Source organism: Pelophylax lessonae, assembly GCF_965119305.1.
Source record: "Pelophylax lessonae genome assembly, chromosome: 6".
In the NCBI taxonomy this organism is placed as follows: Eukaryota; Metazoa; Chordata; class Amphibia; order Anura; family Ranidae; genus Pelophylax; species Pelophylax lessonae.
This window is the reverse complement of record NC_138773.1, coordinates 278828899-278844627: the sequence shown is the minus strand read 5'-3', so window position 1 is coordinate 278844627 and position 15729 is coordinate 278828899. Positions and strand designations below refer to the sequence as shown.

Sequence of the window (15729 nt, the reverse complement as noted above, 5' to 3'; positions counted from 1 at the left end):
CACACACACACACACACACACATATATACATACATACATATATATGATTTGACTCTACCATCAACACTAGTTGTTGATGAGGGAAATCCTGCTGTGGAGCTATTGTCTATCAAGACAACCTGGGCCTCCATAACACCTCAGCAGTGCCACAGGCTGATCGCCTTCATACCATGCAGTAATTCATGCAAAAGGAGCAAATATTGAGTGCATACTATACTGTGCATGGACATACTTTTCAATAGGCGAACATTTCTGTATTACAAATCCTTTTCTCTTTTTTTATTGGACTTATGTAATATTCAAAAATTTCTGAGTTACTGCATTTTAGGATTTCACTAGCTGTAAGCCCAAATCATCAAAATTAAAAGAAAGAAATACATGAAATATATCATTCTGTGCTTAACACATCTATATAGAATATGAGAGTTTCACTTTTTTAATTGAATTACTAAACTAAATGAACTTTTTGATGATATTCTAATTTTATGGGATGCACTTTGTATACCTGAAATTCTTTAAAGCAACATTCTTATAATAGATTATGTGGCATCTATTTGGGGGTCAGTTTACACCACAATTTCTGCATGCATATTTTTGATTCCTTCCTGGTGCATTTTCCCCCCTCGATCTTCATTTTAATTCAGGACATATGTGTTCCACACAGAAATAAGATGCAGCATGTTCAACTTTTGTTGACTGCACTGGAACCAACTGCACTAGTGTGAACTAGGGCCATTGGAATACATGGAAAACACTGTGCTTGCGTTTTTGATGCAGATTAAAAATGCACTGAACTGCATCTGGTGAGAACCAACCTTTAGATACTTCTAAAACATTCCATATAGATCCAGTTACTCAACATTCTTATACAGTATATACTCTAGTATAAGCCGAGGCACCTAATTTTACCACAAAATGTGGGAAAACTTATTGACTCAAGTATAAGCCTAGGGTGGGAAATGCAGCAGCTACTGGACCCAACTGGACCACCACAAGACACAAAACAGGGGCTGCGGGCATGGTATAGGAGATGCAGGGCTGTGGGCATGGCACAGGAGATGGCACGGCATGGCACAGGAGATGGCACGAGCATGGCACGGGCATGGCACAGGAGATGCAGTGCTGCGGGCATGGTACAGGAGACTGTACCATGCCCATAGTACTGCATGAGGAAATGCAGGGGCTGCGGAGGAGTCTTACCTGTCAGTGAGGCGCCTTACATTTAAAAATGGCGCCGCCCGGCGCCAGCTCATCACCGCGCATGCACCGCCGATGCTCGGGAAAGCCTGTACACGTTCGGCTATTCCCAGGCAGACGGCGCATGTGCGGTGACGTGTTGGCGCCGCCATTTTTAAAAAGGGAGACCGTGACTCGAGTATAAGCCAAGGGGGTCTTTTTCAGCCTAAAAAAAAAAAAAAAAACATGCTGAAAAAGTCGGCTTATACTCGAGTATATATTGTAATATAATATGAGGCTTGCATTTGGATACCTATAATACATTCAGTATTATAAGTTAGGCTTACATTGCCTAGCATTTACATCAACCCACACTAGTTTGAAGAATGATTTAAGGGCACTCGACCAGGGAGTACTCCTCCCTTGAAGTCCTTTTCCGATTCGATGGCATTGGGCTAGGCTTGGGCGCTGGGTATATCTAGGAGATGCTTGAGTGATGATTTGTCATTTTAGTATGTTGTAATACGTTTGGTTTTTGTGTTTGTATTTTTCAACCTAACTATGTAATTATGTAACTAATGATATCCCTATGAATATTGATCTACTTCAATACACACCTCTTTTCAGATAAATCTTCTATTTCCTGAAGAAGCCGAGTAATATCTGCAAATCGCATAAATTTCACCCATACCCTATCAGATAAGACAGTAATTAGATATTGTGAGAGAACTGGTTTTCTATGCTGCTGAATTTGGAACTGGCTGACTGGAGGGGTATATAAGAATGTAGTTAGTTTATTTTTATGGATAAGGGACTAAATTTATATTAAAAGTTTATTTTATGTATTTTGTGTTCTAACCACTTCATTATTAGGCACTTTTACCCCCTTCCTACCCAGGCCAATTTTATGCTTTCAGCGCTGTCACATTTTGAAAACAATTGCACGGCTATGCAACACTGTACCCATATGACATTGACAACATGACATGCTAGTGCATATATGGGCCTGGGTTTATATACGCACCTTTTCAATATGACATTTTTGTAATTTTTTTTTTTTAAAGAGTTTTCTTCAGGTGGTATTTAATCAGCACTGGGTTTTTATTTTTTGATAAACAAAACAGCAGAAAGACCGAAAATTAAAAAACACGCTTTTCTTACTTTGTTAATACATTTTGCAAATAAATAACTATTCATCTTTGCTGATGTACACTGATGAGGGTGCACGGATGGGCACTAATAGGCAGGACTGATGGGGCTGCACTGATAATCAAGGCATGATCTGTGTAAATGTCCCATCACACCTGCCGGTAACCGGCTGTCCTCTGACAGCGCATGAGAAAAGGAATGCCGATAACCGGCAAGTTTGTTTACACGTGATCAGCTGTGATTGGACACAGCTGATCACGTGGTAAAGGGCTGCTGTGATTGGCCCTTTACCGCGAACTGTGATCGACGGTAAGGACACAGTGACCACAGAGCGTGCCAGATGCGTGCCCCAGGGAATGTGGTTCTGAGAGGACATCCATGGACGCCCTCCCGGAACGAGAGCGCTGCACCGTAGCTGTCTTTTGGCTACAGTGCAGGTCTGAGGTGGTTAAAGAAAATCTGAAGGCATTTTTTTTTTGTTGTTTAGTTTTCAGTAAAGTGGAGATGGATTGGAACACCTGGTGGGTTTGTTTTTCTTTCTGTGCCCCCATTAGGGAAATTCACCCTCTCTATTTGTCATTTTTACCGTTATCACTGAGAGCGTAGAATATCCCAAATTTTGGGTTGCCACCAGTGTTCATTTTAGCATCGAATTTTGATTTAATTTTAGTTATAGTCCTTTACATAAAATGCCATTTTAGGTTTATTCCCATTTTGGTCTTCTGCAAATGTTTTAGTTTTAGTTGCAGGATGGTCTTAGGAGGCCTGTTAATGCTGCACAGTGTTCTGGATGGTGGTCTGAAGAGGCCTGTAATGCACAGTGCTCTAGACATGGATAGTCTGAAGAGGAGGCCTGTAATGCATTCCACACAGTGCTCTAGTCTAGACAGTGGTCTGAGGAGGCCTGTAATGCTGCACGATATTGGGGAAAAAAGTAAATTGCGATATTTGGTTTTCAACGATATATATCGCGATATTTCTCTGGGTGGAATGCAGAAGACACTGACAGTGTGGATTAGGCAGAGTCGGGACTCACAGTGGTGATAGGAGGTAGAAGAAGTTAGAACACAGCCCGACATGAGTGGAGCAGCCACAGCTCCTCACTGTTGTCCTGTCTGGAGCTCAGGATCAGATGGTGACCCGTCGGGCACAGGGTCCCGCCCACTGGCAGGTGGAAGGGTCAGTACAGGACCACCTTGTCCACCCCGGGGGTTTTGATCAGCTCTGCGAACTCCATAGCGGACACCGGAGGATCCCCATCACCGTCCTCTCATCACCGGTACTACACCTTACACAGCGCTCCCCCTCCCTCACCGGAGACGAGTGTCCCCTTGCTTTCGGCTGTGATCCCAGCTCTGCCTCTAGTCTCCAGCCGACCATTACTCCGCCCATTGTCTCTCCGATGACTATTTACAACACATTACAGCCTGATCCCGCCCCAGTGCACGCCCCCGATGCAGCCAGGAGAGACAATGGGCGGAGCAGGGCGGAGTAATGGTCGGCTGGAGACTAGAGGCAGAGCTGGGAGGGCTGGATTGCATCGGGCTGGAGGGGTGGAGTTCCAATCACAGCCGAAAGCAAGGGGAAACTCGTTTGGGTCCGCTGCCTGCACAATATCGTGTCTTCGGCGATATGAATATCGCCCAAGCCCACAGAACGATAGTCGAAATCACATCGACTATCATTCAGCCCTACTCTAGACGGTGTCTGTAATGCCACACAGTGCTCTGGATGGTGGTCTCAGGAGGCCTGTAATGCCGCACAGTGCACTGGATGGTGGTCTCAGGAGGCCTGTAATGCCGCACAGTGCTCTAGATGGTGGTCTCAGGAGGCCTGTAATGCCGCACAGTGCTCTAGATGGTGGTCTCAGGAGGCCTGTAATGCCGCACAGTGCTCTAGATGGTGGTCTCAGGAGGCCTGTAATGCCGCACAGTGCTCTAGATGGTGGTCTCAGGAGGCCTGTAATGCCGCACAGTGCTCTGGATTGTGGTCTGAGCGGAGGCCTGTAATGCACAGTGCTCTGGGATGGTGGTTTGACTCAGAGGCCTGAAATGCTGCACAGTGCTGGATGGTGGTTTCAGGTCTGAGGGATGGCCTGTAATGCACAGTGCTCTGGATGGTGGTTTCAGGTCTGAGGGATGGCCTGTAATGCACAGTGCTCTGGATGGTGGTTTCAGGTCTGAGGGGTGGCCTGTAATGCACAGTGCTCTGGATGGTGGTTTCAGGTCGGAGGGATGGCCTGTAATGCACAGTGCTCTGGATGCACATGGTCAGGAGGCGGCCTGTATTGCACACAGTGCTCTGGATGGACAGTGGTCTGAGGGGTGGCCTGTAAGTGTATTGGACACTCGTAGTGCTCTCTGCTCTGGACTGTAGTTGGCGGGAGGCCTGTAATGCACAGTGCTGCTCTGGATGGTCGTCTCAGGACTCGGAGGCCTGTAATGCTTGCTGTACAACCTGCTAACTGCTGATAAGGGAAGCATGCTACAGACTCTGGTCACTTTCTTGCTGGGAGCGGAAGCAGACGGAGCTCCGTGGAAACCGAAAGTTCATGAGGTTAAAACGTCCCTGTCTCACAATTTAGTTTCGCTTTTTCGTTCATTAACGAATACGTAATTGATTTCAGTCATAGTTTTTGTCAGTGGACGAAAATGTGGTGTAATTTTCGTTTATTTTTTGTCACCGTAAAAAGGACGCTGACGAAAATGTTTGACAAAATTAACATTGGTTGTCACCAGAACAGAAAAATACAGGGGAAATTTTCCAATAGGGACACTAGTTCTGGTGACAACCAGGGATTCCCTTACTTTGGAGGGATTTCCTCTCACTTCCTGTTTTGGCTATGGGACAGGAAGGGAATTCTCCCCAATGGGACAGAGGGCAAAAAAAAAAAAAACCCTGTCCTGCTTTTAACTTTTCCTTACTCTATCCAAAAAGTAAAAAAGGTTTGTTTTACGTTCTGCACAAATATTCAAAATGCTTTGTGTGATCTATTGCTGTAGGACCTGAGAAGTCCCGGTGCCCATTTATTGCCCTATAATTACTATAGGGATGCGGTGCAGTCGACCTATAGTGACTGGTCCAGTTGCATTTACTCATAATAAATATTCCTTTGACCAGAAACTCTTTGGACCAATATTCATAGGAACTCTGGAAAAACCCGCAGACATAACAGATGGTGACTGCGCTGTCCAGTTAGATCTCATCAACCCCAAACAGAACAGATGGACAACTATAATATGTCTTGCATACACTTATTTCTGGGCAGCTTTGGGCCCTTAGACGTGATGTACAAAGACAGTGCTAATCAAATACAATCATATTATTAAAGGCAAATAAGATCAAGGGGAAGTTACTGCAGCTATGATTAAAAAAAAGAAAAGGGGGGGTCTTGTTCATAACCAAAGAAACCGCTTCATTTGAAGATCAGATTTCCCAGAATCCTCATGCCCTCTCAAGTGTGCATTAGAAGCTGATAAAGCCCTCCTGGCTGGAGGACATCCAGCATCATCTAGCCCAGGGTGCTCAACCTTTTGAAGAGTGAGGGCCACTTAAAGTTTTTGTAAATGATCACCTTGTAAAGCAACCCATTCAGTTAGAAAGAGAAATGAAAGGCAAAAACGCGTATAGATTAAAAAAACATTATAAATACCTTTTTTTTTTTATAAGTGATCACATTCCCTATGTTCTCAGATGCATAAGAGCTGAGGGAGGAGAAGCAGCAGGACACTGAGCTTCCCAGTGAATGTCTGTGCAGAGAACAATGCACGCTGTGCTCTCCTGCTTAGTGTGGTCAGTTTTAAATATGGAAGCAGAGGGACTAGCAGGAACACCAAAGATTTCACACAAAAGGAAGCAATACGAAGAGAACAAGAATATGGAATGTTGGGGTAACAAACACTATTTGGTAACCAGTCAAAGGCCACAATGAACTATGGGGTTTTACTACCCCCCCAAAGAACGCAAATGTGAACACCTCTTACTGTCCTTAGCCTCCTTATAAAGCCGCTTTCCCACTGTTGCACTGTGGTTTACCCACACCTCGGGTGCAGCGCTTCACACCTGCGACTTTCCTGCAGGTAAGCTGCGCTATGCAGGATCTTGTCAGTGTGGTGCACCTTCTGAAAGCTCACCAAACCTGCAGGATATAATAGAAGTCTATGGCTCAGTGCAGCTAACCCGCAGGCTAATATTCATTGCAGAATTGATATGATGCCCGTTGCTAAACTGTGAATGATATATACAATGACCTTTATTTAATCTTCCACATTCTGCTCTCCAGGCATCGCCGGCTGTAGTCTTGCTGTCCCGGGCGGGATGCATTCGGTATCACACCGCCTGGGACAGGAGCAAGCTACTAATGCGGCTCTGCTATCACCACAGCTGCTTGCTTCCTCAACACTGATGTTCTGGGATGATCCAATGATAAACCTGTGATCTGGGCTTGCTGACCAACCATCCCAGAGCAGGAGGTCATGGGCCACATCAGAAGGCTCTTTGGGCCACAAGTTGGGCACCCAAGATCTAGCCCTTTCCTTAAAGCCTTACTGCCCCTGACCCACACTCTTTATTTATTGGATCATTGGATTTAAAGCAGTGCTCCACCCAAAAGGGAAGCTCCAGTTGTCTGCACCCTCTCCCCCTTCACATTTGGCACTTATTGGGGGGGGGGGGGGGGGGTGGGTACCTGGTTTTGACCGATACCTGCTCTTACTTCTGGTCAGATACGCTGTGGTGGATAGAGATGGAAGCTCGCCCCCTCCTTTCTGGGACACATCACAGGTCTCAGAAGACTACAGGACCATTCACAAGGCGCATGCGCAGTAGGAAACACGCTGTGAATCTGCAAGGCTTCACTTCCTTTTTCCCCTACTAGAGATGCCGGCGCCTGCGCCTGAAGTCGATTAAAGAATCGGCTCGGGTGAGGACATTTCAGGATCCCTGGACAGGTAAGTGTCCTTATATTAAAGTTAGCAGCAACAGTATTTGTAGCTGCTGACTTAATTTTTCCGGAGGAGCCTGGAGCGCCAACTTTAAGTTCTCTTCAGTCATGAAGGCTCAGTATTACTTGTCAGCGCCACCTACAGTGGAGTGGTTTGCTGCAAAGTCTGCCTAGGATTGCCCACTTTTCCCCATACTGATATCTATAGAAGGTCTCTGCTTGGATCAGGGCTGAGGGCTCGGGAGGAGTGCTGAGGGAGGATGCTGGGATGTTTTATGTAAACTATGTACAGCACCCTGGTGACCACATAACTGGGACTAAGGTGAGGAATGGAATGAAAACTGAAGGGTTTTATTTAAGCATTTCCTTGGCAGGTTGATGAGGAAGGAAAGGAGGTACTAGAGAAAGCAAAATGTAAATAGATTAAACTGCAGCTTTAGGCAGTCTATTGCATGTTCATCAATTTCCTAATTATCTGCAATTAAGGCTGCACGATATTGGGGAAAAAAGTACATTGCGATATTTGGTTTTCAACGATCTATATCGCAATATTTCTCTGGGTGGAATGCAGAAGACACTGACAGTGTGGATTAGGCAGAGTCGGGACTCACAGTGGTGATAGGAGGTAGAATTGTGTCAATATTGGTTTCCCCTTGCTTTTGGATGTGATCGGAACTCCGCCCCTCCAGCCCGATGCAATCCAGCCCTCCCAGCTCTGCCTCTAGTCTCCAGCCGACCATTACTCCGCCCATTGTCTCTCCATTGAATCTATTTACAAAACATTACAGCCTGATCCCGCCCCCGATGCAGCCAGGAGAGACAATGGGCGGAGCAGGGCGGAGTAATGGTCGGCTGGAGACTAGAGGCAGAGCTGGAAGTGCTGGATTTCATCGGGCTGGAGGGGCGGAGTTCTGATCACAGGCGAAAGCAAAACGGATGTGTCGGCTGCCAGCACTGTGAGTCCTCCTCCTCCCCCCGAGTCCCGACTTCTCCCTGCCTAACGCTAAATATCGTGTCTTCGGCGATATGAATATCGTCCAAGCCCGCAGAACGATAGTCGACTATCGTTCAGCCCTATCTGCAATATCACCTCAATGTTTCTTCTTGCATTACTATTATAATAAAAACAGACCCCCCCCCTCCCCCATTTACCACTCACATTCAGAAAATGCATTAGAAATGCCTATCTCAATATCTACATAACAGAAACGGGTGAGGATCTCCAATAAAGTTTAATAGAATGCAAGCAACACAGATAAACCTGGTCATTATTTTCCTAATAAAAATGGAGTTCCACTTTAAATTGGTCACTGGCTCTACAATTATTTGGCCTGGGAAATAAATGAATATTCCTTATCCATTAGGAAGCCAATCATTCCATTAGGACAGACACAGCCTGGTGTTCCCCTTCTATGGTGAATATGATATTTATAGGGAAGACCCTTGAAAATCCAAGATATTTATGAGGAGGTTCCTAAAAAACCAGGGACATTTAAGGGAGCATCTCTTGAAAACCAGGGACATTCATGGGGATGGCCTTGAAAACCTATGGGGACAATAACTGAAAACCAGGTACACTGACAGGCATGGTCCATTAAAACAAAGAACATATCAGCACAGCCCTTTAAAACCTTTTAGGGCAATCAAAGTCCTGGACATTTCTTATAATGGCCATAAAAACCAGAGACGCCTACAGGGAGGACCCTTGAAAACCAGAGACGCCTACAGGGAGGGCCCTTGCAAACCAGGGACGCCTACAGGGAGGGCCCTTGCAAACCAGGGACGCCTACAGGGAGGGCCCTTGCAAACCAGGGACGCCTACAGGGAGGGCCCTTGCAAACCAGGGACGCCTACAGGGAGGGCCCTTGCAAACCAGGGACGCCTACAGGGAGGGCCCTTGCAAACCAGGGGCGCCTACAGGGAGGGCCCTTGCAAACCAGGGACGCCTACAGGGAGGGCCCTTGCAAACCAGGGACGCCTACAGGGAGGGCCCTTGCAAACCAGGGACGTCTACAGGGAGGGCCCTTGAAAACCAGGGACGCCTACAGGGAGGGTCCTTGAAAACCAGGGACGCCTACAGGGAGGGTCCTTGAAAACCAGGGACGTCTACAGGGAGGGTCCTTGAAAACCAGGGACGCCTACAGGGAGGGTCCTTGAAAACCAGGGACGCCTACAGGGAGGGTCCTTGAAAACCAGGGACGTCTACAGGGAGGACCCTTGAAAACCAGGGACGCCTACAGGGAGGGCCCTTGCAAACCAGGGACGCCTACAGAGAGGGCCCTTGAAAACCAGGGACGTCTACAGGGAGGGTCCTTGAAAACCAGGGACGTCTACAGGGAGGGTCCTTGAAAACCAGGGACGTCTACAGGGAGGGTCCTTGAAAACCAGGGACGTCTACAGGGAGGGTCCTTGAAAACCAGGGAAGCCTACAGGGAGGGTCCTTGAAAACCAGGGACGTCTACAGGGAGGACCCTTGAAAACCAGGGACGCCTACAGGGAGGGCCCTTGCAAACCAGGGACGCCTACAGAGAGGTACCTTGAAAACCAGGGACGTCTACAGGGAGGGTCCTTGAAAACCAGGGACGCCTACAGGGAGGGTCCTTAAAAACCAGGGACATCTACAGGGAGGACCCTTGAAAACCAGGGACGCCTACGGGGAGGGCCCTTGAAAACCAGGGACGCCTACCGGGGACGCCTACAGGGAGGACCCTTGAAAACCAGGGATGCCTACCTGAAAACGAGGGGCATTTCTGTAAACAAACCTTTAAACCAAAGGACAATTATGGGGACAGCCCTTCAAAACCAGGGACATTTAATAGTCCAAGCCCTACAAATTCAGACTTTTCCTAGGGCAGCCCTCGAAAACCAGGACAGTTCCTGGGATGATCCTCCGAACCCTGGGACATTGTACAGAGCTTGAAAATCCAGCATCCTTGATAACCAGTAGACATTTATAGAGACAGTGCTTGAAAACTAGAAATGTTTAAAAAAAAAAAAAAAAAAAAAGGGAAATTCCCCATCTATGTATATATACCAGAACATCCAAGTGAACCATATAACACCAATACATGTAATAAAGAAAAAAAAAAGAATCACTGAGTTGGAAAAAAGGACCCCCTTCCCCCTTGTTGTCAGTATTTTGTTGTACCACCTCTTGTGCTTCAATTAAAGCACTTAGTCTGTTGGGATATATCTCTACTAACCATGCAAGGACATTCACTTTTTTCTCCTTCAACCATTGTGTGGTCATTTTTGCTGTATGGATGTATAGGGAGAGGTATAAGCAGTAGAAAGAGAGAAGTGCTTATGCCGCTGTACAGAACACTGGTGAGACCTCACTTGGAGTATTGTGCGCAGTACTGGAGGCCATATCTCCAGAAGGATATAGATACTCTAGAGAGAGTTCAGAGAAGAGCTACTAAACTAGTACATGGATTGCAGGAAAAAACTTACCAGGAAAGGTTAAAGGACCTTAACATGTATAGCTTGGAAGAAAGAAGAGACAGAGGGGATATGATAGAAACTTTTAAATACATAAAGGGAATCAACTCGGTAAAGGAGGAGAGCATATTTAAAAGAAGAAAAACTACCACAAGAGGACACAGTTTTAAATTAGAGGGGCAAAGGTTTAAAAGTAATATGAGGAAGTATTACTTTACTGAGAGAGTAGTGGATGCATGGAATAACCTTCCTGCAGAAGTGGTAGCTGCAAATACAGTGAAGGAGTTTAAGCATGCATGGGATAGGCATAAGGCTATCCTTCATATAAGATAGGGTCAGGGACTATTCATAGGATTCAGATATATTGGGCAGACTAGATGGGCCAAATGGTTCTTATCTGCCGACACATTCTATGTATGCTTTGGGTCATTGTCATGTTGGAAAGTAAACCTTCTTCCCAGTGACAACTTTCCATTTTTCTTCTATCCTGGCAAGTGCTCTAATGACCCAAAGCACACAGTCAATGACCACACAGTGGTTGAAGGAGACAAAGGTGAATAGGTCTGAAAAAAACAATCAACATAATTGATGAAAATAGTGGTCAACTATATTCCTAATTGATTAGCTGATCAGCTGATTACTTGGCCTCCATACAGAACGTATTATTCATTCATACATACATGTCAGTATACACAGTGCAGCCTGGCCCTAGAAAACCTAAGAGGACTCCTTAAACCATGTGACATTTATGAGGGCCACTAAAAAATCCAAGATACAGTATTTATGGGGAAGGTCCTTGATAACCAGGGATATTTACAAAGACATCCCTTGAAAACCAGGGACATTTATAGGGATGGCCCTTGAAGACCAGGGACTCAGAAACAGTGATGAGGACAACTGTTCAAAACATAGTATATGGACCACAAAAGCATAAATATTTTCCTGGGTTTGACCCTTCAAAACTGGGGAACATTCTTATAAGACCAAGGACAACTATGGGGACAGACTTTAACTACATCCCATCCGCGCTACAGCCTATATACGGCTGCAGCGCGGACTCGAATTTTCGGGAGGCCGTTTTTAAACAGCCTCCCAGAAGCAGGCTCCCCGCGCGCTCCCGCGAGCGCGCATCGGGGAGAATCTGTGTCGGCCGTGTCCCTTGGACACGGCCGATCACAGATCGTGGTGAATGGCCAATCACAGCGGCCATTCACCACGTGATCGGCCCATGCAATGAGAGATGATCTCATATGTAAACATATGAGATCATCTCTCATCGCCGGCACTCCTTCCTCACACGGAGCCTGCAGTGTGAGGAAGGAGGGGGAGCCTCACAGCGCTGGCGACACAGAGACATGTAATCAGGGCACTGATCACCAGTGCCCTGATTACTGCAAGGTAAAAAAACATACACACATTGCCCCCAACAGTGCCCACAGTGCCCGCCATCAGTGCCCACAATCAGTGCCCATAGTGCTGCCAGTCAGTGCCCATCAGTGCCTGCTCATCTAGGCACTGATGAGCACTGACTGGCAGCACTATGGGCACTGAGTGTGGGCACTGATGGTGCTGCCCACCAGTGCTCATCAGTGCCACCCGTCAGTGTCCATCAGTGCCATCCGCCAGTGCCCATCAGTGCCGCCTCTCAGTGCCCATCAGTGACGCCCGTCAGTGGGGCCTCTCAGTGCCCAGCAGTGCCGCCTCTCAGTGCCCAGCGTGCCACCTCTCAGTGCCGCCTATCAGTGCTCATCAGTGCCGCCTATCAGTGCCGCCTATCAGTGCCGCCTATCAGTGCCGCCTATCAGTGCTCATCAGTGCGGCATATTAGTACCTCCTCATCAGTGCCCATAAGTGCCACCTCATCAGTGCCCATCAGTGCAGCCTATCAGCGCACATCAGTGCCGCCTCATCAGCGCACATCAGTGAAGGAGAAAAATTTATTTTCAAAATTTACTCGCAGAAAATAAGAAAAATTTTTTTTTTTTTTTTCAAAATTTTTTGTCTTTATTCTTTTTTTTTGTAAAAAATAAAAAACCCAGAGATGATTAAATACCACCAAAAGAAAGCTCTGTTTGTGTGAAAAAAATGATAAAAATTTCATATGGGTACAGTGTAGCATGACCGCGCAATTGTCAGTCAAAGTGTGACAGCGCTGAAAGCTGAAAATTGGCCTGGATGGGAAGGGGGTTTAAGTGCACAGAAGGCAAGTGGTTAAAATCATCTACATCTATGGAAACAATCTTTAAAAAGCAGAGATATTTCATAGGATGGCCCTAAAAAAACAAAAGTTTCCTGGGATGAGCCTTTGAACCCTGGGATGTTTATGGGGGGCACCATTTGAAAACTAGGGACATTTATGGGGACAACCCTTAAAAACTAGGGACATTTATGGGGAAATGCCTTGAAAACTAGGGACATTTATGGGGACAACCCTTAAAAACTAGGGACATTTATGGGGAAATTCCTTGAAAACCATTGGACATCTATAGGGACATTCTTTGAACTTAAGGAACATCTATGGGGATATCCCTTGAAAACTAGGGACATTAATGGAGACATCTCTTGAAAATGAAGGACATTTATGGGGAAATCCCTTGAAAACCATTGGACATCTATGGGGACAACCCTTGAAAACAAGGGACATACCTTAAAAACGAGGGACATTCATGAGGACATCCTTGAAAACTAGGGACAAATTGGCATGGCACAAAACAGGAGCAGAGATGAAGACATCCCTACAAAACCTCAGTATAGCCCTGGAAAGCAGAAACGTTTCCCTAGAACGACCCTTTAAAACCTGGGGACAGTCTTAGAAAACCAGGGACATTTATAGGAATGGACCTAGCAGTTCAGGGACAGTGCTATAAATCCAGAATATCTACGGAGAAATCCCTTGAAAATCCAGAACATTTAAAGGACAGTCCTTGAAAATCATGGATACCTATGGGGACAACAGAACATTTATGGGGACAACCGTTCCAAATCAGGGACATTTCCTAGGCTAGTTGTAGAAAAGCTGGGATGTCTCTTTGAACCCAGAGTCATTTAGGAGAACAGGCACTGAAAATCCAGGATATTTATGGGGAAAGTCCTTGAAAGCCAGGGACATTTACAGAGACATACCTTGTAAACCAGGGACATTTATAAGGATGGCCCTTGGAGACTAGGGACTCAAATTGGCATGGCACAAAACAGGAACAGCGATGAGGACAACTCTTCTAGTCCCTAGTATGGTCCCGGAAAGCAGAAACATTTTCCTGGAAGGACCTTTCAAAGTTAGGGAACTGCCTTATAAAACCAGGGAAGGCCATATAAGACCAGGGACAATTGTGGGGACAGACCCTAAAAATAATAGACACCTATGGGGACAATCCTTGAAAAGCAGAACAGTTCCTGGGCTGAGCCTTTGGACCCAGGAACATTTATGGGGGCACCGTTTGAAAACCAGGAACCTTTATACAGAGATGGTCCTTGATGATCTGGGACTTGGATGGGCACCGCACATCAAAACCTGGAACAGTGATGACCTCAACCCTCCAAATTCCAAAGATGGTCCTCAAATAAGAGGGACATTTTCTTGGGAAGCCCCTCTGAAACCAGGGAACCACAAGATAAACCCAGGGACATTTATGAGGACACATTGTGAACTGCAGGGACTATTATAGGGACAGTCTTATAAAAGCAGGGACATATAGGAGGAGTGCAACCCTTGAAGTGCAGGGACTATTATAGGGAAAGTTTCATAAAAGCAGGGACATTTATGGGGAAGGCCCTGGAAGTACAGGGACTAATATGGGGACAGTCGTATAAAAGTAGGGACATTTATGGGGAAGGCCCTTGAAGTACAGGGACTAATATGGGGACAGTCTTATAAAAGCAGGGATATTTATGAGGACAACCCATGAAGTGCAGGGACTATTATAGGGACAGTCTGAAAAAAAAGCAGGGACATTTATGAGGAAGACCCCTGAAGGGTAGGGACTATTATAGGGACAGTCTTTATAAAAGCAGGGACATTTATGAGGACAACCCATGAAGTGCAGGGACTATTATAGGGACATTCTAAAAAAAAAAAAAAAAAAAACAGACATTTATGAGGAAGACCCATGAAGTGCAGGGACTATTATAGGGACAGTCTTTATAAAAAGCAGGGACATTCCTTAAACTACAGGGACTACTATAGGGACAGTCGTATATAAGCAGGGACATGTATGAGGAAGACCCATGAAGTGTAGGGACTATTATAGGGACAGTCATAAAAGCAGGGACATTTATGGGGACAATGCTTGAAGTGTGGGGACTATTATAGGGACAGTCTTATAAAACCAGGGACATTTATGAGGACAACCTATGAAGTGTAGGGACTATTATAGGGACAGTCTTATAAAAGCAGGGACATTTAGGAGGACGACCCTTGAAGTGTAGGGACTATTATAGGGACAGACTTTATAAAAAGCAGGGACATTTATAAGGACAACCCATGAAGTGCAGGGACATTGGCTGACAGTCCTTGGCATTGCTGGGATGACATATCGGGGTGTGCAGTAGTCCCGGGTGGTCCCTGATCTCCAGCTGACACAGTAGACAGCTCCCCTCCCCCCACACTCACCCACATCCTGCTCGAAGGGGTTGGCGCTGAAGAGCGGCATGCTGGCGGCGGTGGCGGTGGGGTCGGTCTATCCCCGGTCACCCTCTTCCTTGTCCGGCTTCTCCCGTCACAACAAGCTGGAGTCGTACTGGCTGCCCCTCCTGCTGCCTGTCTGCAATGTCTCACATAACCGCGTCCCGCCCCACGCTAAATCCAATTCTCACACCGCCGCCGAGTCACGCTACACACTACCGACTACTACAGGAATGATTCGTGCCCTCACCGGGCGCTTCCGTCTGCTTTTCAAATGCAGGCGTTTCAGGGGGCAGCTCTTCCGGAGGCCCTTCGTTCCTCTGAGGGCCCTAGCAGAAGGAAGGGCAGGCAGGCTGGGAGCTGGAATGTCACGTGGGTGACGTCACCGGCTTAATGGCGC

The 15729-nt window shown here is 46.5% G+C and overlaps 1 protein-coding gene across 1 annotated transcript in view; it reads right to left on the bottom strand.

Moving 5' to 3' along the window:
• STAM2 (signal transducing adaptor molecule 2) overlaps positions 1–15515 on the bottom strand; it is an 88604-nt gene extending 73089 nt beyond the window's left edge. The window contains exon 1 of the mRNA XM_082261116.1: positions 15318–15515. Coding sequence (XP_082117242.1) covers positions 15318–15357 — 40 coding nt within the window. The 5' untranslated portion in view covers positions 15358–15515. The remainder of the gene's footprint in view (positions 1–15317) is intronic.
• Positions 15516–15729: the final 214 nt, after the last annotated feature.